The sequence below is a fragment of the Anopheles merus genome, chromosome 3R, assembly GCF_017562075.2.
Source record: "Anopheles merus strain MAF chromosome 3R, AmerM5.1, whole genome shotgun sequence".
Classification (NCBI taxonomy): Eukaryota; Metazoa; Arthropoda; class Insecta; order Diptera; family Culicidae; genus Anopheles; species Anopheles merus.
Window position 1 is genome coordinate 8,868,466 of NC_054084.1, and position 22,987 is coordinate 8,891,452.

At 48.6% G+C, this 22,987-nt stretch overlaps 1 protein-coding gene across 8 annotated transcripts in view; it reads left to right on the forward strand.

Moving 5' to 3' along the window:
• The window catches only part of LOC121597251 (tyrosine-protein kinase Btk29A), a 72,404-nt gene that overhangs the window by 21,944 nt on the left and 27,473 nt on the right, over window positions 1–22,987 (forward strand). Inside the window, exons 1-2 of one of the 8 annotated variants that reach the window (XM_041922881.1) lie at window positions 3,312–3,448; window positions 16,934–17,378. The exons of the other annotated variants lie outside the window; for them this stretch is intronic. Of the exons in view, the coding sequence (XP_041778815.1) occupies window positions 17,246–17,378 (133 nt within the window). The 5' untranslated portion in view covers window positions 3,312–3,448; window positions 16,934–17,245. Of the gene's footprint in view, window positions 1–3,311; window positions 3,449–16,933; window positions 17,379–22,987 lie in introns of those variants that run through there. 8 annotated transcript variants of the gene reach the window in all.

The window sequence follows — 22,987 nt, forward strand, 5'->3', positions numbered from 1 at the left end:
TACAAAAGAATTCGTTGTTGATCGCAAAAAAACATTCTGAGAAGGTAATAACTTATGTTTCTGCTAAAAGAAAGTACATTGCTACCCATGCACATAATTAGCTACGCCTTATTCGTTCCAGCACAGCTCCAATTACCTTTCTTTTCGTAAGAACGAACTATTAAATCATACCGAGAGTACGCTTTTTTAATTAACTTAATACCATACCTTTATTAAAATACCTCCTGTAGGCATAGTCTGCCTGCTGGTGAGGTTTTGTGAGCCCGTAAGAACGATCACCACCCTTCACCACCAAAACCTATGACACATTGGTTGTGTTGCCGCACTTATCTCACTCGCAGGGTCGGGTCCGATCTCTTTATAAACTCCGCCGTTTGCTGCGCTGGCAACTAAACCATATCTACCCCGCAAATGCTTTGTTGTTGTGTCAGTTCCGCCGCAACCATTATTGCATCAACCGTTGACCGTCCAGTTCCTTCCTGATCCTACCCCACCCTTTCGTTAAGTGGCTTATCATCGCGATCACGCCCGGCGGGGTTCAGTGGTCGGGTCTGCTTGCTTGCTGCAGTTGGCTTCCCAATTAGCAGCTCATAACAATTTACTTAGCTTGTTTTTGCAGCGAGCTCTCGCGGTGCCCAGGCTTGAAAGCTGAAAGTAAAGAATTGTAAACCTTTCTGGAGTATGTGCTGGCAGCCACCCTTGGAGGAGACAACAAGTCATTAGGTTTGAGTAATTCCTGCTGGTACAGTTGGTGGTTGTTTTCCATGTTGCTGTTAGGCACTGAAATGGGATTTGCTGGCGGTTTTGGTTGGTCCGGGCGGTGCAACTTGGCGCTTAGTTCCTGCCCAGGTGTTCATACTGCGTTTGGGTCGCTCAGTAGTGGGCAAATTCATCAGAACATACAAGCAAGAACGAACTTTGTACATGGTGAAAGGTTAAAATATGGCTTAGAATGGCTTCAAGTTTGATTTTGACTCATCCACTAAAGCCACATATACTCCTATTCATTTAAAATTAATCTTATCGTACATATGAACAACTTCCACTGACTTAATGTCATCCAATTTTATGTGCTAATAAAATACCCTGCCCAGCACCGCTGCTCGCAGAAAGGCAACATTTTTGGTAAAGATGTCATAGCCAGTGCATAAAACGGGTGAAGATTATTTATTATGCAGCACGTCATCATTTCACACGGACCAACCGATGCCCGTACTAATAACAACAATCACTGCGACCGTTTCGGGATCATCGGGATGAATGTGTGTTTACGGTGAACCTTCTGGAGCTGTACCGGGGGTTGATAATATTTGCACATTTGGGTTCCGTTTTTTTATGGCGAAGAGCGTGTTAAGAAAGGAAATAAACTAAAACCAAATGTATCTGCAAGCGAGCGAGTGCGGGTTTTGTGTTGTTGTGATCGGTTCAATGGCCTGTCTCGCAGACGGAATGTTTTGCTGGCTCCAGACACAAAGAAAATGGCAAAAAGGATGGAACCCTTTTTTTCGCGGCTATTTGTGCCTTTCAACATTGAGAAATGGGATCGGATTGCATCATTTTAGTGGTTTATTTCATAATCTTTCTAGAAGTATCGTTTCCTATATGAGTTCCTCAATAATATTAATGTATTTCCTTGTTCTTGATCTCTTTCCAGGTAAGTCGAATGGAAATCATTGGGAGCTCTGTTGTAGTGTGTAAGTTAATTCCCCCTGATTAAATCCTTACAAAAACCGTAATCGAAATCTCCGGTGGGAATAGTACTCATTGATCGTTTTGTACACCTTTAATGCGTGGAGTGCAGTGACCCCTTTCTGAAGCTGAGTCCAATCCCCCAACATGCTAAAAAAAAAGATACACACACACAAAAAAGATAAATGGATCATGAAGGTTCCACCCTCAACTCTACGTTCCGCCAGCTCTTCTATTTATCTTTCTGTGTCTAGTTTCCATCCCCAACTCCCTCTTTCGTCTGATCTTATGATCACTTTTTTTGTGACAATCACTTAATCATGCTTGTGTACCACACACTTAACTACGCAAAGCGCTTAGTTCTCCGTTTGTAAGCGGTAACAACAATGAAAGATCATGTTTTTATTGTAATCTTTCCCTCAAGTACCAAACCCCCTTTTGGTGGGTAGTGGCCCTGTGTACGAATGTGCGCTCAAACGAACGGGTACGGATGCGAAAAAGAGATAGGGGGAATGGTTTTTATTTCCCTTCCTGCAAGTCCTCGCTTGCTGCCTCCCGTCACCTTTTCTTTATGCGGCTTTCCATCGCCCATCTCGAGAAGACCTGTTCCCAGTGGGGGTCGTTTGCATGTGTTCGTAGCATGCGCTCCCGGGAGCACTGGAACCGTGCGCACTGCGGGCTGGGGAAGAGAAACCATTTGAAGTGGTATAGATAGTACCGCGGAGACACGCATACACCAGCTGCCTGCTCCAAAAGCCGAGAGCAAAGCTCACCAACTCGTATGTAAAGTTCGGTCATTCGCTCGCTCTTTCTCCCGTTTCTGCGCCTACAGCTACTTGGTTTGTGCGAAGGTGAAACCTCCTATCCCCCGCGGTAGTAGGGGTAGAACGCGCCACCCTGTGCCGTGTTTGGTGCACCTCTTTAGGCCGCACCAAACACTGCCACCCTCTTCGGGAACGGTACGATCGACCTGTTGTGTGTATTGCCTGGTCGTTCACACGCGGACAAAGAGAGCATCCCCTTTTGCTACATATATCCCACCAAGAAGACGAACGCTGCACACGATCAGACTTGATCGAGCAAGACTTGTTCAAGACGGAGGGCCTTAATCTGACCTGCAGCCTGCGGGACGTTGCGGCGAAGGAGGAAGAGTTGATTCTTCGAGCTGCGGAGGGGTCAGGAGATTTGTCTCGATTCTTGATCCTCCCAAGAGCTCTCTTCTCTGGAGTTCGGGAACTTCGGGGAGTTCGTCTGAAGTTGAGCTGCTGCTGCCTTTGGTTGGTGGTGTGTTCACCCTCTTCAGAAGCTTAACTTTTGGAAGTATGATGATCGCTCTCTTCGCTCCCGTGTTGATCTGACTGCGGCTGTTGTCGCTGCAACGGCGGGCTTGTGGTTGTGAAGTTGCCAACCATCTTTATGCTCTCCGGCTCTGTGGCTGTGTGCGTGGTTCGCACGCGTTCATGTTCGAGCATGATCGAAACGGAACCAGCATGAGAGCGTAAGAGCGAGCGAGAGAGAGAGAGAGAGAGAGAGAGAGAGAGAGAGAGAGAGAGAGAGAGAGAGAGAGAGAGAGAGAAAAAAGGCGAGCGAGAGTGCCCATGTTTTGATGGCACAGGTTTCGGATGTGGAGGGCTTAGTTGTTGCGTTTCTGTCGTACACTTCGGACGTACAGTTTGTACCGTCCGCGTGAACCGTTCAGTTTTGTCGGACCCGTGGTTGTGTGTTTCTCCCTTCGTTTGGTGGTCCTGTTCCCACTTTGGTTAGTGTTTGGCAGTGTTTGTGCGCATATGTGTGTGTGTTTTGAATGTATTAGGAACCATTTGCAAAACTGTGGAAACATGAAGAAAATTGAATGACCGTTTTGACGTTTATTACGAGCAAGCAAACAGTGTGCTTGTGACACGTAAAATTCAGTGACACGTCAAGCAATTACATGTGAGGGACAGAGAAAAGTAGATTGAGCGTAAAACGGAGAGTTCGATCGTGACTGATCACCACCTGCCCAGTTGTGTTCCCGAAGCGAGATGGTCAATTTGGGGATTCGATTTCGAAAGTTAAGATCGCCACAACAGACTGATCATCATCTCCTCCGTCCCTCGTTCGCTTCGCAGTGTTACTTCCCTTCCCGTGTGTTCCGCAGTGAAAAGGCAGTGTCACATAACAAAGGCAGCCAAGTTCCAAGCCCAAGCGGGAAGCAGCAACAGAAAGATTGAATTCGCGTGAGATTGTGATCATCTCGCGGTACGCCCTCATTCGTGCAAGTGCACGCGGTCGCGAAAACGGGGAAGCGAGAGAGCAAGGTAGCTTTCGTCGCTTGCTGCAGCGTTGAAGTCGTCGTTCCTTCCCGTGCGAGCTAATTGCAGGGTTGTGCGAAAAGGGGCTCGAAAGTGCAAACGCGCGCGCGCGCGCTCTTCAAGATGAAAGTGGTCGCGGTGTAGTGTTTGGTGTTCGTTTTCGGTGTGCGCGGACATCACGGGCCCGAGTACAACCGAGTGACCGAGCGAAAAGAGTGTGCGTTGCGTGTGGTGTCCCTCACTCTGTGTGTGTATGTGTATTCCAGAGGAGTGAGACTGTTTCTAATTCTACCGCCGCTGGCTGTGCTTATCTGTGCCACCTTTCAAACCAACTTCAAGAAGGACCCAAACTCCGGGGCGCTGAGTTTTCTTCATTTTGTGTTGCCTTTGGGGTTCGTTGCTTGCTGTTCGATCTTCAAAACTTGTCTCCGATCGAGACGAAGGGGTTGTTGTTGTATGTGTGCAGTATAGCCATGCCACAGCCACTTCACGGCCGGTTTTTGGTGTGAATGTGTGTGTGTCTGGTGTGAGTTAGATATGCGTGCGCGGGGCCTGCTGCATCGTGTACCTAGTGCACCAGCCCTCGATCGACACGCAGGCAGGGACAGGTTTTCTCAGCAGGTCAACTCGTCTTTGTTTTGTTTTTAATGCTTTCCTTCGTTTCTGTGCGGTTTAGAAGAAGCGGAACGCGCACCGTCACCCGTCCGCTTCCTATGACAAGTGTATTTTGTGCGTGTATTTTTGGAACTGGCGCTAAATGTATACATATCTATTGCCGAATGTATTGTTAGACAAATAATTGCAAGAAGAGTGGATACGGGTAATTAAAGCACCACTTTGTAGCACTTTGATCCTACACGGCTGTACGGTAATTACCATCAGAAGAGGAGTTGCTGTGCTTCCTCTTCGCGCGTATCTAATTATCTTCATCCTTGCTGATCAGTCGCAAGGTTCGATGTACCTACGGACTAGATCCGGCAATTAATCTTCTAGTTGAGCAGCTGTTGTTCACATCACATTAAATTGAGTGACGAACAAAATGATGTTGGTGCAGGGGTTTTAGTACCTACTGTATGGCAATGGTTGCATACTGTAACTCATAGCTTTTTGTGGAATAAGAAGAATAAGAACAACATGAGGGGATACATACGACTTTCTTCAACAACAACAAAAAAGACGAAAAATAGAAAGGCAAAGCACCGTTTTTCTATTCTAGCTTACATTAGCATTATTAATGCAATCACTTCCTACCTACTTCTAGCCTTCTTCAACGTTCTCTCCTCCATTTGAACACGAGCTCCTCTGCCTCTCACATCGCTTGGCAAAAAAAGATCGAAAAGAACAAAACCGGTTAATCTATAAGTACGATTGCTGTCCCTGCGCTGGTAGGCAAATGGCTGTCTCCACTGCGTTGCGCAGTTAAGCACGCCATCGACACCACCTTACCTGTTTTTCTCTTCACCTCACAACACGCTTCCGAAGCGCATCCAAAGAAGAAGGCATTAGACACGAAGGCTCGCACACGCCCCACCGATAGGCGGGAAGACCGGTTGACAGTACCTAAGTTCTGTATGCAAATTTGCCAAAGCAGCGTGCAAACGCAGCGGCACACAGCATGATCTTTGGCAAAATGTCATAAGGCGCTGTCGCAAAACAGAGAGGACACGGGGCGTTGTGATAAGGCTTTGCACATCCCCCCTGTACACCATGCCGTGGCGGCGAAGGTGCAGTTGAAGTGTGTGTGCAAAACAACTCCACAGCAGCAGCTACGCCTGCATTATGCAATGGTGTGCACCGCTGCAGCAGTAGGTAGCAGTTCATAATTGTCAGCTCGTATTGACCACCACCAGGGCAAGCAGACTAAAAGGTGTCTTTTTGTTGGTGTTTTTGTTACCATTTTTCGGCCGTTTCGTTACGCGAAGCGGTTTCAATTTCTGGACACACTGACAGACTTCGAACTTCGAGTTGTCGAAGGAATTGGAGGTGATCTTGGGTGCAAAAAGCGGTGCCCATGGGTCGGTGCCATTTTTTGTTGGTTTGGTGTGGTTTGTTTTGTGCAGCGTGGCGAATGCAGTATAGATATACGAGTGTTTCTCTTCTTCTTCTTCTCCTGTCCTGGTAAGCAAAACCAACCTCCCCGTGTGCTCCTCCACCATTCCCTTGGATTGCGCGATCTCCGCAGGTTATAAGACGATTAACGATTCCGTAGATCGTGGCACCGGTGGACGTGTACGTGTCGCACATTTAACGTCGGTGTCTTTCTTTCTACACCGAACCCTGCTCCCCCTGCTTTGCCTACCCCTCGTGTGCCAATTGCCCGGAGACCCAACGGGCGGGTTGCAGTGTTTGAGAAATGATCCAAGCACTACGCCCGGGCAGCACTTCGCGCTGGACAACTAGCGAGAAGGCAAACAATGCGCACTTTTGTTGCAAGGAGCCTGTCTGGGCGAGCTGGTTGAGTTTCCCCTTCCCTTCGTAGCTGGGCAGTGTGTGATATCTCGTTTGAGCAATGATCTTGCCGCCGGCGATCGTAAGTTTTACCACCGAGCCTATGACAAACCTTAACGGGCTCTTAGAAGGGGCCGAGAGCTACCTTGCAACAGAGCGGTGGGTGGGGGGGAGGCGTTTTGCGTACGACACATTGCGTTCGGGTCCAGCTGTGCAGCATTGAAGGTGCTTTTTTGTTGGTGTGTTGCGATTCGATCTGCAATATAAAGCAATGTGTGGCCAGCGGAGATATCTTGGCGCTGTGTGCAGACAGGGGTAGTGCATTCGAAGGTGTCGCGTTTTTTCTTCTTCTGTGCACACCACAAACGCAAGTGGACTTTATCGAGACATTTGGCGGATGATTGTGGTGCACGCGGGCGGGGTGCAATAATTGATCGAAAGGAGGGTCAGTGCTTGGACAGCTTTGATACGAATTGCACCGTAAGTAAGCGTAGGTCCAGTTCGATTTTGAGATAAGCAAATGGATGGAATTATTGGAGTGAGGTTGCAGCACTCCTGGAGACGGGTGAGATGCTTTCAATAAACTCGCTTTCAACGCTGGTCACCTTGGATTTGTATGGTTATTGATGTCCGGTGGAAGAATGTTGCAATAAACTCAGCTAACCCCACAAAAAAAAACTTCAAGAAGAATCTGAATGTTGAACTTTTTTTCTTCTGTTGGATCACCGTACGCACCATCCTATTTGGAGATACAAGAACTATTGGAATAGTGTGTTGATCATCTCGCACCTAACAATTCATTGACCGACCCATTCCAACGCCAGACACCCTCTTGGTACGCTTGGTGGATTGGATTGGATTTATTCGTATGGAAATCCCATCCTTCGTTCACCTCGAGATGCCAATCACGTACTCCACAAGCCGGTGGTTTGGTGTGAAGGTCACGCACCTTATGACTGCGATGATGCTGAGCAAAAAAGCGTTCCACACGCGTCGTCTTCACGGCAGCATCCAAAACACAACAACAACAACACCAACTGGTCGAGCGTGGCACATGTGCGACAGGTTTTACGTTCCAAAAAACTAAACTGCGCGGCCAACCAACGCTTCTCGCCAGTGGATCTTCTCGAATGTCTCGCCAAACCGGTCATTCAACGATTGGACGACGCAAACCAAAAAATAAAAAATAAACTGTATTTTGCTCGATAACGATATTGGAAAACTGGTTGTGTTCTGGCAGTGGAAGATGCGTTGTAGATGCGCAAAATCTGAAGGTCATTAGCCAGTCGTGTGGGGCTCGTTAGGCTTGGCTGGCTGCTGACTGGCGTCTCTCGATCTCCAACTCCTCGGAGGAAAGAGTTTAAGTTTAAGAGCAATTTGGCGTTACAAAACGCCGAAAACTTTCGTATGATGCAAGCCCGGGATGGGTAATTGAAAACGAAACTTCATTTATAACGGGTTGGCACAGCAAAAGGAAAGTAAAACACATCCACCGAATCGTACCGAACAACTCATCTTAATAAGAAGAAATTAACAGCGATCAGCGAACAGCGTTTGTTTGCACACGTGGAAATTAAAAATGGCCCCCGGTCACGATGCGTGTTTCCAGTTTGCTAAATTCCCCCATTCCTATCCTTGATGTGCGGTGCGTTGGAAAAGTTGGAAAAATTATTCCATATCTCACTCTCACAAGCTTTGCTTTCATCATTCGCCCGTTTTTGCTGCCTCCGTTGTTTCGCTTCCGATACGCCCGGGCTCGAGGTTTTATTTCCTCGCTGTAATTTTGTGGACCACATTTGGCGGAAAATCACTTTCGATTGTTTCGATCATGTTTAATTCAACCTCAATCTTTAAATGTTCCTCCCTGTTGGCGCTCTTCGCAAGCCTTCGATGCTGCTACTGCCTTCTCATATTCGGTAGTTTGTTTTGTTTTGATGAAAAATCATACCAACCGAGGAAGCGGCTTTGCGATGGGAAAGGGTGAACAGAGTGAAAAGCTTGCAGCTTTTGAGGGGAGGGGAGATAAAAATAGGACACGCTTCACGGACTATTATCATCGCTTACTTACCTCCCACCCCATTGCTTTGCCAATGACGTTTGGGGAATTGGATTTTTCTGCACACTTTGCTGGTTTACCACAACACACGCCACCACCATCAACATTACGCGGATGTTGTGCCGTTCGTCGGAAGTAGTTGGTTTGTTTGTGTGCTGCAATTTGGGGGGGGGGGGGGTTCGCTTTTTGGCGTGACTTTGATTGCATCTTTTTTCTTTGGGGGGTGCACCATATCATTCATTCCGCAACGCTTTTGGGACACTGTCGCTTTCAGGTTTCTGGGGGATTTTGGGGTTTTTGCGTTCGTGTGGAAGTGAGAGAAAGTTGTTACACACAGCCAGCGTGGTAGCAAACACAGCAACGATGACCGCATCAAGACAGTGCGGCAGAGTTTCAAGTTGTAGCAATGATAGGACGCAGGAAGTCGCGAGAATGGCGAAACCAGCAATTGATAAACACGCTAAAAGGCTATAAAGTGGTGGATTATTGCAAGGAACCAACTGTTCTTCACGATTGAATAGCAAGAAGAGGGAGAGAGAGGAATAGAGAAAGAGAGAATCAAATCATCCCTACCAACTGTCTTCACCGAATGATGTCTGTTGACCCCATTTCTTGGCTGACAAAATTCAATGGAGCTGAGTCGCAAACCTGAAACCCGATTTGGATTTTTTTTAATACCAGTCGTCAGTTCCTACACAGTGGAACGGTTTCTGCACAGTGATTCGGAGGTCTTAAAAAAACCAACCCTCCTCCGCTTCAGTGTATGTGTGTTTTGTGTGTCTATAAGCCTATTGGGTCTTCTGGCTTTGTGTCTTCGAGACATGATTTTTGGAGCTTCTAGCAAGCCTTCAAGTAGCAATCTCGAGGTGAAAGAAGCTTACGTACACACATGCGAATATTCGCTGCAACGAATCGAACTCGAAAGTGTGGTGTGGTGTGCCTACATTGACTAAACAACTTGTCTTGTCTCTCTCCGTTTCGAAACGGGTAAGGGGGATTAAGGTTCTTTTTGCAGTAACTTCCATCATACTTCTTCAACCGTCCTCCAATCTGTTGGGGGACTTTTATGTTGAGGTAGTTGTGGTCTTCCCGACCCGAATGTCTTCCCCTGTGGTCGTTGCACATTTTTCGTTTTCGGGAACCCTTCTACCCCCTGTGCTGCTGCTGTCTGTCTGTTGCTCCAGATAGCCAGAATGTCGAAAGAGGGGGGTGGGTGGGGATATTCGCCTTCCTGACGACCCTAAAGTGGGTCGTTGCTGTGGATATTCACCTTGGCGTTGGCGGTAACAAACAACGCAACAACGCAAAAGCGTGTTCATACAAACATTGAATGGGATGGAAAATTGCTTCTGAAGTAAAACACACGAAAAACAGGGCCAACGACGCCGTTCATTCAACTATCCATTGGGGATAGTTTTTTCCCCCTTCTCTCTATTTCACTGGTTCGAAAGCGACACCGTCCCGGACTAGTTGTTGTTTTTTTCTGCTGCTAATTCTACCGAGTTGGGTATTTTACGGATTTTCCACACATTTGATGGCCCACAGTGTGACGGAGAAGGTGGAGTTAATTTTGGAGCTCCAAAAAATTCGTTTCGCGTGGTTTCTCTCTCAAACTCGTCCCCTTCCGCTCTGTTGTACCACAGCGATTAGATGGGAAATTAGACTCGGCCACAAATCGATTCCGCCAACGCCTCCGCCAGTGTCAGTGGAAGGTACATTGAACTCCCTTCTACATTGAAAGCCACCCCCCTAAAAGCTCCGATCCCCACGGGTATCACTCTAAATCGGGTGGAGGCGATTTAGTGGATTTGCTAATTCCGGTGGTAGATCGTTCGATCCACCTTAATCACACCGATGTTGTTGATGATGATGATGATGATGATGGTGGTGGTAGTGATCTGTGTCTGTTCGGTTTGTTGTGGGAAGAAGAATAGTACGGGGAAGTATCAACGCACCGCGCAAAAACGACACGGGAGGAAGGAAGGAAAGTAAAAGTAATTTACGTTTTCAATTCCCAACCGTCATCGAAAGAAAGTTCGTCAAGGAAATGGCGTCTGTTCGGCTTTCTCCTTCTGTCGTTTTGTCCGCGATTTTTGTTTACATCGGCACCAGGCGTCTCGTGGAACAGAAGATTAGGTTTGGTGTCGGTGTGTCGTTATGGACTAGCCCGACTAGCTTCGGTTGTTTATTTTGGGCTAATGGAGTGAAGTGCAAGTTTTTCATTTTCGGTGAGAAATGTAATGTATGGGACGAGTGTTACTGGGTGTGTTGTTTGCGCTGGGATTAAAAAAAAGAAAACGTTCCAAGACTCGTTACATACATGAAAGAACAAAAGTCTGGTATGCAAATAAGTACTTCCTTTCAGTTTGATTCGGAAATGCACGCCACAAATCCGATCTGCAGTCTTTTGTTTTGGCGTGACATCTGACGCCAACCAACGCACCGTCGACCTTCGCAATCGGACCTGGCTCGGATTCGTTCGAGAGCGCCTCTGCTCTGCAATTCGCTCTCAAAAAAGGGAACGTTTTGAAAATTGTGCATTGTGTGTTGTACCTTGTGGCCCACGTTGTCTCATTGGCCCCGGGATTGGCCGCTGGGTCTATCATTATGATGAAGTGTCTGGTGCATGTTTCTTTCTTCCTTTGCGGCAACTAGAATTCGTTCCACTTGTCCTTCGGCGCGTCCACACGTTCGGATGATGATGATGTTGGTGTGCTTTCCTCGCCCCATTTAGCCTTCGGGTTCTGAGATGAGTGACGTTCGTTCGTTGTTGATGGCTCCGCTCAAACAGACAAGAACCAAAACCGTGTGTGGCGCAATGCTTTGGCGTTAAAGTGCAGCAGCTGGCAGGCTGGCTTGTGTGGCGCGCGGTCTTGTGTGGCGGCGGTCTTGTGTACCGACGGATCATGACCGATCATACAAGGTGAAGCAGCAAATATGCGAAAGAATAATAACAATATTTTTGCGTACCCCGACCAAGAGCGTTGTACGCACGGCGTACCGATCGATTCGCTCGCGCGTCACTTGACCTTGGTGGCGGAAATGCGATCGCACCGAAAGGGTTATTACTGGTGGCCTGGTGGTGGTAAGCCAGAACCCATCCCCCACCCCTCGGCTCGTTCGGTCTGGCCTAATGGAGATCAAGTATCGATGGCAGCGAGTGTTAATGCAACCTGTAATTTGAATGTATGTGCGTTTTCTGCGGTTTTCTTTTGTTGTGGTCTGGCTGGCTGGCTGGACTTGTAAACAAACAGAGAGAAACGAAAGGCGTAAAGAGCAAAACGGATCGTTAAATTGCATTGTGCGAAAGGATACGCTAGTTGCGTGTAAATTGCACACCACCCGGGGGTCCATATGGGGCCGGGTTGCTGTACTGCGGTTGATGTAGTGGAAAAAAAGGACTCCAATGGTTTGTGGTTTTGAGCTGCAAGAAAGCCACTCCCTTTTAAGACGCATTAAGTCTGTCATTGTTAAGCACAATCCCGTCTGTCAGATGATACTCGACACCCCGTCTAGGGTCGCTCTTTAGAGTTCTTCCAATACTGGATGCGGTATAATTATCAAATTGAACCATTCCTCACTTGCTTTAATTGCACCATTCGAGCTGAATGAGAACGGATTAATTAGAAATTCGATCATAATTGCATCCTTCCTTGTTCGCGCATTCAACCAACATCAGCCTGCCGGTACAATGTTGCAACAGCACCTCGTGTCCCATTATTCATTGGGAAGTAATCGCGATCCAATCTCATCACTCCCCCCCTTGTTCGTGGCTGGTGAAAAGTCATTTCACCAACTCGCAACGAAGCAACAAACTGATCAGTATCTAGCAAAACCCCCTATTTGCAGCCATGCGTTTGTCTTGCACAGCCACACTCTTGCGCCCTGGCGGTGATGAATGATGGTGACGGTGAAGAACGGTGGTTGTTGTCGCGAGATCTCGCGAAATCTCCCCGCCGATTAAAGGTGAAGCGGTTGAAATAAAAACACTCACCGAAGTACTGCTTTAGCGCACTGTGCTGTGCACGAAAAGGGGCACCACTGCAAATGCGATTTGGTGAAGGGTAATAAATATTCGTGGTGCATTAAAGGGAGCTTGCATCCTTCGGCCACAATTCTTGCTCTGATCGCGCGGATTTTTGTGTTGACAAGAGAGCTGGGCAGGACGGCGTGCGCGGGAATAAAAACTCCCCAAACGCGCCTCGCCGCGAGAGCTTTCCAATTAAGATTGCGTCGGCTTTATGAGACCACCGGTCTCTGGAGGTAGCACTGGGTCGTACCACAAGCCCACAGTAAGCGCAGTTGTTAGATGCTGTGCGCGTGACGCCGATGATGATGCGATGATGCAACCGACGAGCGCGCGCACGCGCGTGCACTGGTGCGTTCTTTATGGCACACGGGGGCTTCTGACTCGAAATAAATGAGCACGAGCGGAGGAGTTGAACTGGATGTATGGATGTGGGTATAGAGAGAAAGACGTCTAATAAAACCGGCTTCTTCGGTGCGTGATCGGTATCGTTGTGCCCTGAGACACTGGCCAACAGACTGTCGACCACGCGCTTCATAATTGCTCGATCACGTTCACTAATTCCCCGGTGCTTCTTGTATTTCTCTTTCTGAGCTGTGGCTTATGCACACAATGTAAGCTACCATTCATCACAAAATCTCCCTTTTCTCAAAACCGGTGTTTGCATAACTTAGTTTTGGAAGCTGCTCTAAAGGCGGGGGGGGGGGGGGGTAAAACGGTCTTTCATTTCATATCATACAAGAACATCAGAACGCCATAAAGAACCAAATCAGAGCCATGATTTGTGAGTTTAACTGATCCACATAATAGTCCGCTAGAGATATGGTGCACATCTTGTGCATTTTAACTGTCGTAAAACAGATGGAAACAACTCCAAGCAAAGATCATCAAACCGCAACAACACCCGTTCCCCCGTTAGATGAGATTACGTTCTTGAAAACCAACTTCCTACCGAGTCTTCGGTGCGCTTGATTGGCTGTTAAGATAGATCTTGTTTTACAAGCGGACTCTATCGATCTTGATGCCTGCAGCGAACGCGCGTGCATGTTTGCTATTAAAATCTTCAAGATAGGCGACCCAGCTGCTGCTGCTTCTCGATAAAGACGCGGATCGTTCTTTTTTTATCACCACCAGCTTGTGCTCGAGACACTGCCGGCGGCTAGAGTCAATAATTCACTTCAACTTCAGCTCTCTCGGTGCATACTAATTTACGCACCCCGTGCCAAGGCGAAACTTTTGCGCCGACATTAGGCCTAGTCTCGCCAAACACACACATAGGTCTTGCGGGTGCTGTTACGCAGTCGCCGAGTTGGCCGGGTGGTGCTGCCCTATCGGCGGACCGCCGTTTTGCTGGCTTCGAGGCTTCGAGGGGTGGGTTGGGAACCTCAGTACGGTCTCATATGCCTGGTGTGTTGCTTCCAAAGTTAGCCACATTCGGCTTCGGGTAGAGTGGGTGCTCCGTGGAGCTAGCTAATGGGTAATGAATATAATTATCATTACTATTATTATACCGTGTGGTGCGCTGAAGGTGTTTGGAGTCTTTGGAGGACGTCTGCGCCAACGTGTCGCCTGCAGTGTATACTACGTGCACACGCACGCAAACGGTTAATCCAACAGTGAAGCACGGAAACCGGTACCGGCGTGCTGAGAGAAGGTTGGGTTTGTTAGGAAGATCGACCCGAAAGTAGGCCACCGGTTACGATCGCAGGCCCACCTCTACACGGGGGAGTGGCCGCCTGCAAGATGAGTGCTGTGTGAGGCACAAACACAGTCCCTCCCCACTTCAACAGGGAATGAAGCTTGGTGCTTGCCTGGACTTCTGCTGCTGCTGCTGCTGCTGCTGCTGGCGGATGCTCCGGTGCCCGCCCGGTGTACGACGAAGCGCTCGTGATTACTCCCCGAGGGTACGTTCAGAAGGTGCAGGACGCGAACTGCAATGATTGATCTGCAGCTATGTACCGTTTGATTATGTCGTGTGGGAAAAGTTTTTTAACTGGCCAGCTCTGACGATCAGGGTTAAAGCGATTCATTATTCTTCGGTGGGGGAGAGGTGGATAGTTTCATGGTACGTTATTCGTTGGCGCGTTTTGTCGCAAGACGTCCTGCAAACTATAATCGTCGATGAAATGTGTTCTTAAGCGGCTAGGTACACCTGCGTCACCTCCAACATGGTGCAATGGTTTTGTATATGACTGACCTTTTTTCAAACCACCTGCCCGTTTCATTAGAAAAGTGTGTAATAGAATGTTGAAGACTTCAAGATACATTGCAGCTGGAGCGGCACACCGCAAAGGGAGTGACTTTCGTTTGTAAAGATCTTGCAGCAGGTGCATATACCTCACGAACATAATCGCTATGTTTTAGTCTTTTACAGACGTGTTGTTTAATGTTTCCTTTGGGATTTAACGACCTCGCCCAGAAATGTCATTGCTCGATAAGAAATGTTTGCCCAAGTGCTCCACTTTTTTTTGGTGGAAAACATAATGTTTGCATGCATTCTTGCTCTCTCCTTCTCTCTTTCTCTCCAATCTTATCATCCAGCAAGCCGTATACGAGCTTTTAATTGCCACCTTGCTGGGGCCTGCATAACTGTAACACAAGCATTAGGAATGTTCCTTCGGAGAGACAATCTTTAAATCTTTACATGCTACACATCGACCAACCAACCGGTGTAGTACCGTCAGCTCTGGTGTACCTGGTGTAATGTGTTAAGCGTTACGTAAAAATAAAACATTATTCACACGGAACACTCCACCTAAATTACGCCCTAATAGCTTTCTGTACGGCTCGTGCTTCGGGGCATGCCAAGCTTCAACGGTGATAGATTCACACTCTCGGGATGGTACGGAATGGAACTTGGGCGATGGTTGTCACCGCTAAACCACAAGAGCGTTTAACCTAATCGCGTGCGCTAGGTCCCAAGTATTTTTTGCCCCTTTCGTCTCCCAACATCCACTGTGTGCCTGTTTGCACTCCCTGCTGGCTGGCACTACGGTTGAACGAGCTAATGACCGCACTAAGTCGAGAAATGTGGAACTAATAGAAACACCACGCGTGAAGTGATGCAGCACGCGCAATCCGCTCCACATGTGCGTCTCCACGCGGGCACTCGAGATGGGTGCTGGTTGGCTGTGGCTGTGGGCCTCCGCTCGCGATCCAATCCATCTTCGTCAAGAAGGGCTTGAACTGAAGTGCGAAGTGCGGGCATTATCATTAGAATCCCGCCCGCCAGCGAGACAGCAGGCGCAAGCGGAGCACACTTAAGCTCCATGTCGAATGGGGAGAGCTGATGCCAACGTGTGCTCCCTAATGCGCTTTTTCTTGTTAGATTGAGCTGGCAGTGCAGCAGCAACAGATCTCCAGAACTCCATGGGCGGCTCGGAAGCTTCCGAGCAGTGTGTTCTGCTGCTGGTGGTTTTGTTAGTTGAGGTTCGGGCACTAAGACGGGCATAACCATCGCAAGTGGAGCAAATGTTCAGAGAATATCGAACCGGATCCCCCGATCGGTGTCGATCGATGTTCGGTGAGGCGCACAACCCTCCTGTGTCCAGCGATTCCGTGGATCAAAAGCGCTCTCAAGGCGATCGAGATTTGTGAAAGGTGGTTTCACAGATATGCTCCCGAGCTCTCCTTGCGTCCTCTCGGCAAGAAGAAGAACAAGAAGAAGAAAAATACGATCCGATCTCGTTCAGGTCTCAGGTCTCGTTGTGATCGTGGCCCGTGGAAAGGAAAACAATATTACAACTTCTTCTTTTCGTCACGCCGGGATCACCGTACCGTGTATGTGTGTGGAGTGGGAGCAGAAAAGGCTTGCCAGATTAAGCAATTTTTGTAAAACCAGTTTTCCGAAACCTTTCCCTCTCGGTCGTATTCCTTCGCCGTACTGTTGTGTGGACGTTCTGTGCGCCTGGTTCTCCCCTGGTTTTAGGTTTCGCCATCCGCATAATTAGCGTGTGCAACTCGCGCGAAATCGGGAGCGTTCACTCCCTACACTGTTCCTTTTCTTGGTGGCTGCTCGGAAGAACTTTGCGCGAAATAACCGTGACGACGACGGCGACGAAGACGGTGAGAATGTGTTAATGATGCGCTGAAGGACGCCCAATTCCTTGCTGTGCTGTGTGCCACTCTTTTCGCTCGGAGTGTCTTGGACCGATCGTGAAACTAGTTTTATATGCGGTGATCGTGTGTGTGTGTGCATCTGTGCGGGTACATCGGTGACCTGTGAATGAAGAAACGACGCTACTGCTTCACCTCCGGAGGATAAGTGGCCAAATCGGAGCACCTCATGTGATCTCCTTTGGCCATTAATTCTCAAGTGGAAGATCGTACGGAGGAACTGACGCTCGCTGACTTCGCCGTTTGCCGTTTCTCTTGTGTGCCGGTGCATGGAATTGATCGTCTTGTGCTTTGTTTTTGCAGAGGAATAGGCAGCAGCTTTCGAAGGATAAAGTGTCCACATTGTGTATGTGTGTTTGTGTACTTTGTGTTTAGTGGTGCCGTGTGAAACGATCGTGCATGTGTGGAAGGACGTAGAGGAAAAGTGTGTGTTCTGCTGTGGCAAGAAAGCTTCCATTAAAACCTTCAGTGGGAATCTGCTTTTTGAAAAGTGCGTTTTACAGTCTGCAGCAGCAGCAGCTGTGTTGTAGCTGTGGCTTTGTTTTAGTGTGGCCCTCCGGGCGGTCTTGTGGGCACCCGCAGCAGCAGTAGCAGCAACTCCGACTCCCACTTCCGATGATTCCGTGCGTGAGTCTCACGGAAAGCAGTGTCCTTGGGAATATGAAAGAACGCGTTAAAGAGATGCGCGTGTTCGGGTGTCGCTTGAATTTCTGGAACAATGTAACGCTGAACTTCGGTAGTAATAAGGGTAAGTGTTCCTCCCCGGGATTCTCTAACGCGGAAGTTTGAACGCTTTAAAGATTTTAATAACGCGCGGCGAAGACGCGCTATTTAAGCTCCAGAGCGGGAATCAGCAAATTCTAGGCCAATCGCGATAATCGCGTCCAGTAATGGGTTCGAACGTTCAATAAAATAAACGTGCACATTTCCCTCCCCACCATCATCATATCGGCTGTGGTAATTGTGGATTAATTTAATGTGCTTCTGAAGCCGCTGTTTAGAATCAGCCGTCGCCGAGGGTCTCCGCCGGCGGGCGAACTTCAATTATCGACGGGAAGAAAATAAATACCATTGCTGATATTAATAGCCCTGATGAAGTGAGTGTTTGTGTGTATCCCACCATTGCGCCTAGCTCCAAACGGGGGGCGATCCTGCTAGTGCATAAACTGCGGGAGCTTTTGCGGCGAAAGACTGGCCCGCTTTTTGCTGCCTTCCGTTTATGTCTTTTTTTGCTCAATCCTCCTCATCGATCTTTGCATTGCGCAAGCGAATCGATCTTTCACGAGGTTCGGTTTGTAGAGTGAACTCTCCTCCTCGCCCGCCAGTCGCGCGCCCCATTTTTGGACGCCCGTTAAGCCATGGGCGTAAGCCCTTCGGCGTGGGTCCTCCGTGCGGGCGGCCAGGTCGGGGCGGGGAGGTGCGATGCAGTCATTAATTATCTGAAATCAATTACCCATGCTCACGATGCGGACATCGGGAAACATGGTTTACGATTTCATCGGGTCGGCGAGCGCTAAGGCACAACACTCTCTGTAGGGTACACATCGATGGAAGCAGGGGGTACACATCTGGGCCTGTGTGTAGAGAGTGGTGCCTCGGTGGTCGATTCGATTCACTCGCTGTACACCGCGGGACCTAAGGGAAAGAATGGAGAAGGGAGCCTGGCAGATTAGATGGTGGCGAATCGGGACGCGCTCGTACAGGCCTCGAATGGGGTAAGATATATGTATATTCCTGTGCTGGCGGAATCTGTCGGCGGGCGTCTGTTGTCTTGTCTAATAGCTGACACAAACACATTCGGTGCTGTTGGTCGGATGAGCACCGGACTGAGAGGGCATGTTTTGCATAATCGTGGCCCTGCTAACGGTACTATCGCCCGGTCGGGCCGGACACCACACCGGCGATCGATGAACCGTGGAGAATTGTGTGCGCGCGGCCGCAATGGTGGTGTGTAGCTTCGGTTGATCGGTTCTCGCCCTTCTTTATTTCTTCACTAGGCACAAATGGCGCCGTACGATGAAGTGCGAAAGGTGGAAAGTGTTATTGCAGTGGGTTGACACTGGAATGAACCTTTGGTGGGGAAGCGAAGAAGCGATCCTCGATGAAGATGAAGAAAGTGGACTCTTTGATAAATTAGAACTCATTTGATTTTAGCATAATTCAAATTTGTCTCAAAAAAGACGTAAATTAGACGAACTGTATTCATCTTGAACAGTGAGCACAAAATGAAGATCTCTCTATTTTCCAGCAGATCGTGACGTGATTGGATGATCTTCATAAACTACCAGTCATTCTGTTCCAGTGAAACTTTATCGATTCCCCGTATCTAAAGCGATTCCGGTAGCGGAACCAAAATGTAGAACAATTTCCACTTAATGTAAAGCTATTAGAAGGTGTGTGTGTGTGTGAGTATCTGTCTGCTTAGAACCGGAAACGTACCTGGAGAGCGTGTATGGCCGGTTCGGTTGAATGAATGACGGGGGCACATATTGGTAACGAGGTAAAGGTTAAAACATGCCCTGTCATCATGCGACTGGCGTGGCATAGGGAGCACTTTTGCCTAGCTTCGTCTGCTCCTACGCCCGTGGAATTGGTTCAATTTGGAACGTTTTGCCTTGATGATGGTTGGTTGGATGGTGCTTCTGCTCCCAAAACCCTAAAACCATGTCCGTGGCGTGCGCCTTCCTTTCTTTACTCATACACAGACGGGAAGGCCACTGTAGTGCTGAGGGCTTGGAATGCCGGCTAAACGATGTTTAATCGATAGCGCTAGCTCACTCCCATATCCTGCCAACTCACCAGATATGCACAGGTGTGTGTGTGTGTGTGCGTTGTTTGTATGGCAAAGAAAAAAGGGGGTTGAAGTGTTACGATTAGTTCCAGGCTTTGGCGTAGCGTTCTTTAACCTTGTTCTTGGAAGTGGCATTAAAATTAAATATTGAACCGAGTGGTGGTGTGTGCGTGTGCGTTAACAAATAAAGAATCACATCGAGCAATCGTGATCCGGCTCTGTAAGAAGCCACAAGAGAGCGCAAACTGCAAATTAACTCATTTCCCATGACAGGTTGGTGTGTCTTCGAGGTGCTGGAGAACGGTGGAGCGTGTGCTGCTTACTTCATTTGAATAGAGAGCTTGATTGAGGCTGCTTAATCTCGGATGGTGCAGGTTCTCTCCCCCCTGTATGGGCGACGATACGTTTATGATCCGAAGGGCTACGGCAGAAGCCGAAAGATTCCCACATGCGTCCCAACGCCATTCATTTGCTGCTTAGGTTCGGTTTATGAATCGCTGTAAATTTATCGCACCCATCATCTTATCCCGCGGGCCAACCGGCACCCTCCATTGCCACTCTGGATGCATGCACCTGCGGTGTGAAGTGTCTATTTTTTAACCAGCACACACCACTTAACAACACCATTCCCGCGCGCGAGAGAGAGAAAGGTGTATCGATCGCATTAGGAGATCGCCCCTAGGGTTTGTCTTGCGGTCGGTCTCTACTATCTTGGGGCGGGGAGAGGGATCAACGGCAAAGATATGCAAATGTGAATGAAGAGTACAATCAGCAACGCTTGGCACGTCCCAGCGCATCGAAATGACAAGGCAACGCAGGAGAGAGAGAGAAAGAGAGCTCTCCAGACGAACGCGAGATGATCGCAGCTCTCGGAAAAGCAGAATCATTTTGCAGTTGTCACGTTTCACGTGTGAGGTTAATGACGGGCTCCACTTCCCATCTGCATCGGCGAAGGGCTGCGGGTCGCAGCTTTTAATGTATGCAGACGATCCTCGTGCCCGTGGGGATCTGCGCGTGCCCGAAGCTCATCGCGCTTCTCGTTAGCAGGCATTAGTTCTTAACGATGTTAGTCAGTGTAGAGCCTTGGGAGGGCATTTGGGAAACTGCGGGCATCAAACTGAACGTCAATATAGCCGTACGAAGTTGTTGTTGTCTTCTCTACTAACGCTATTTTTTATTGATCTTTCTCTTTTTAGGTAAGTGTCCGAATGTCCGGCGTCCAAACTCACTAGAGAGCCGCTTCTTCCTTCCCTCTCTAAAAATGGTATGCAACGGAATATTGCGTCGGAAGAATATGAAAGGATGAGCTGGTTGATCGCGCGCCTGCCGGGTGGGTCGTAAAATGGCTCGCTTTTATCATCGGTTCATTCCCGATTCGCCTCGTCGCGTAATTACTGTTAATGGCGCTGTATATGTCAAGACGGACAAGTATGATAGATGACACAGACCAGGGGTCCGGAGACCCGACCCGTTTCGTGTGATATGCTTGCCGGCTCGTTAGAGCTTGTGTGTTTCCATGCATTTTCAATACCGCTGTAAAAAAATCGGTGCCCCATACACCGCCACTTGGTGAAGACGATTGAAACGTTCACATCGTGTGCCGAACATGGTGGCACTTCATTTCTTCACTCTGCCCCACCACCTCAAGCGATTCCAAACGTCAGACCACGATGAGTCCGTGTGTGCGTCTAACGCGTCGTGAGGTGCCGCCGATCGGTGAAAATTTCGATGCAACCAACCGACGTGTGGTGAAAAACGCCCAAATGTAGGCACCGTTTTCGTGCATGGGCTTCGTTTTGGTGGGTTTTTGCACCTGCCTGCCTACAGCAGCGTGAAGCAAATCCAATCAAACGGTGGTTAGCAGGTGTCTGTCGGTTGTGGCACCTGTAGCGACACCTACCACACGCCACATCCAGTACGCATGCAGGTGGTGGTACGCGCCTCACCCTCCATTAAACAAAAGCGAAGCGACGAACCTTCCCCTTCGTTTGCGCAAGCAATAAAAATGTCACACCGTGCAAGCGTTTTTGTGTACCACGACGGCACAGTTGTGGGTCGTCGGATTGAATGACGAACGAGGGAGTCCGACCCCGCTTTTTGTGGGTGCATACGCATGACGGGTCGGTTGATCGGAAGCGGTTCCGATTTGAAGGGAACGTGTGGCACTGTAAAATCGGTGATTTTTTGATTGACTTGTTGAGTGAAGTTACATCCACACCCTACACCGGTACGCTGTCGTGTGGTACGATGATGATGAAGTACCCGTGATAACAACAGGAGGGCTCAAAAAGCATGGGAGGGGGGCTTCGTGTGCGAAGCAGCGTTTCGTGGACGGTGAAGCGTCCAATAAAACCATAAATCGATCATTTTACGGCACCGTGTGGTGTATGGCGCTAATGTAACGTTTGCTGGTTCGGCTATCACTTTATACATCGGTATCGTTTGTTTTTGATTTTTTTTGTGTGTTGATTGTGTGGAGTGATTTGAAGAGATTTATTGGTCTTTAGTTGGTACCAGTCGGAGTCAATGAAGATAGGAAAGGGTTTTTTTTGTGAAGCGTTATACCTTTCTTATTGCAATTTTGATGTACCATTTTGTGTAGCTCTTTCTTCCGAGCTTTCGAATGATGATGATATTTCAAAATCTATATAACGCGCGCGAAAGAACTCTAAAAGAGAAGCTGACCGGATAGGATAGATCGAGCTGTCGGAGATGCCATTCTAGCCGGGTAGGCTCTAGTTTCGTCGCCGATTGTTTGCCGCGAAAGGGAAAAGGAACCGAACCCGAACTACCGAACACAAAAGAAAACGTCCTGTAATATTCTACTTTTTTCGTGTCTGTCAGCCAGAGTATCCTTTCCCTCGGCTGCATCATTCATAATCTCGCAACGAAAGCGTGTAGTATCGTGTAATTCATAGAACAAGCATTGACCTCTCCTGTACGCGCTCGGCTTGGAAGAACAGCCCCGCTGAAGGGCACAAAAGAAATGCCCCGTGTCGGAAATGAGATGAAGGAATGGTTTCAGATTGTACGTCTTCTTCCCGGTTTGCCCTCCTTTTGCGCCGTGTGCTCGATTTAACAACACCACCCCATTCATCCATCAATCATCGACCATCGGGTTTCGGTTCGTGTGTAGCGCAGGCAGAGCGTGAGTAAAACGATGCGATCGGACGCGCCTGCAGCGCCAACTGCATGTGTTCGATAGTGCGCGTTCACCAAGCGGTGGTGGAAAATTGGGGCCCTCGTTCTCACCCTGTCGCCCGATCGCGCACCGTTCTTCTTCTCCGGGGTCGATCGATATCGACACCTTTCAATCTGTGACGGCTGTTGGGAAATGGAAAATAAAATGCGTCGCTACAGCAGTTAGCGTTTCGCTGTGAGCCAATGTGTGGGCAACAAAACGGCAGACAAACGGTGGTGGTGGTGGTGGTGGTGGTGAAAGAAAGCGGTTGTTAAAAAGAAGCTATATGAGCTATCTCCGCATAATCCAAACAAAAGCCCGTTGGACGCAACGAAAGCGCGGATGCAATCTTGTCTCGCATCTCAGACACCGAAAGGCATTAACG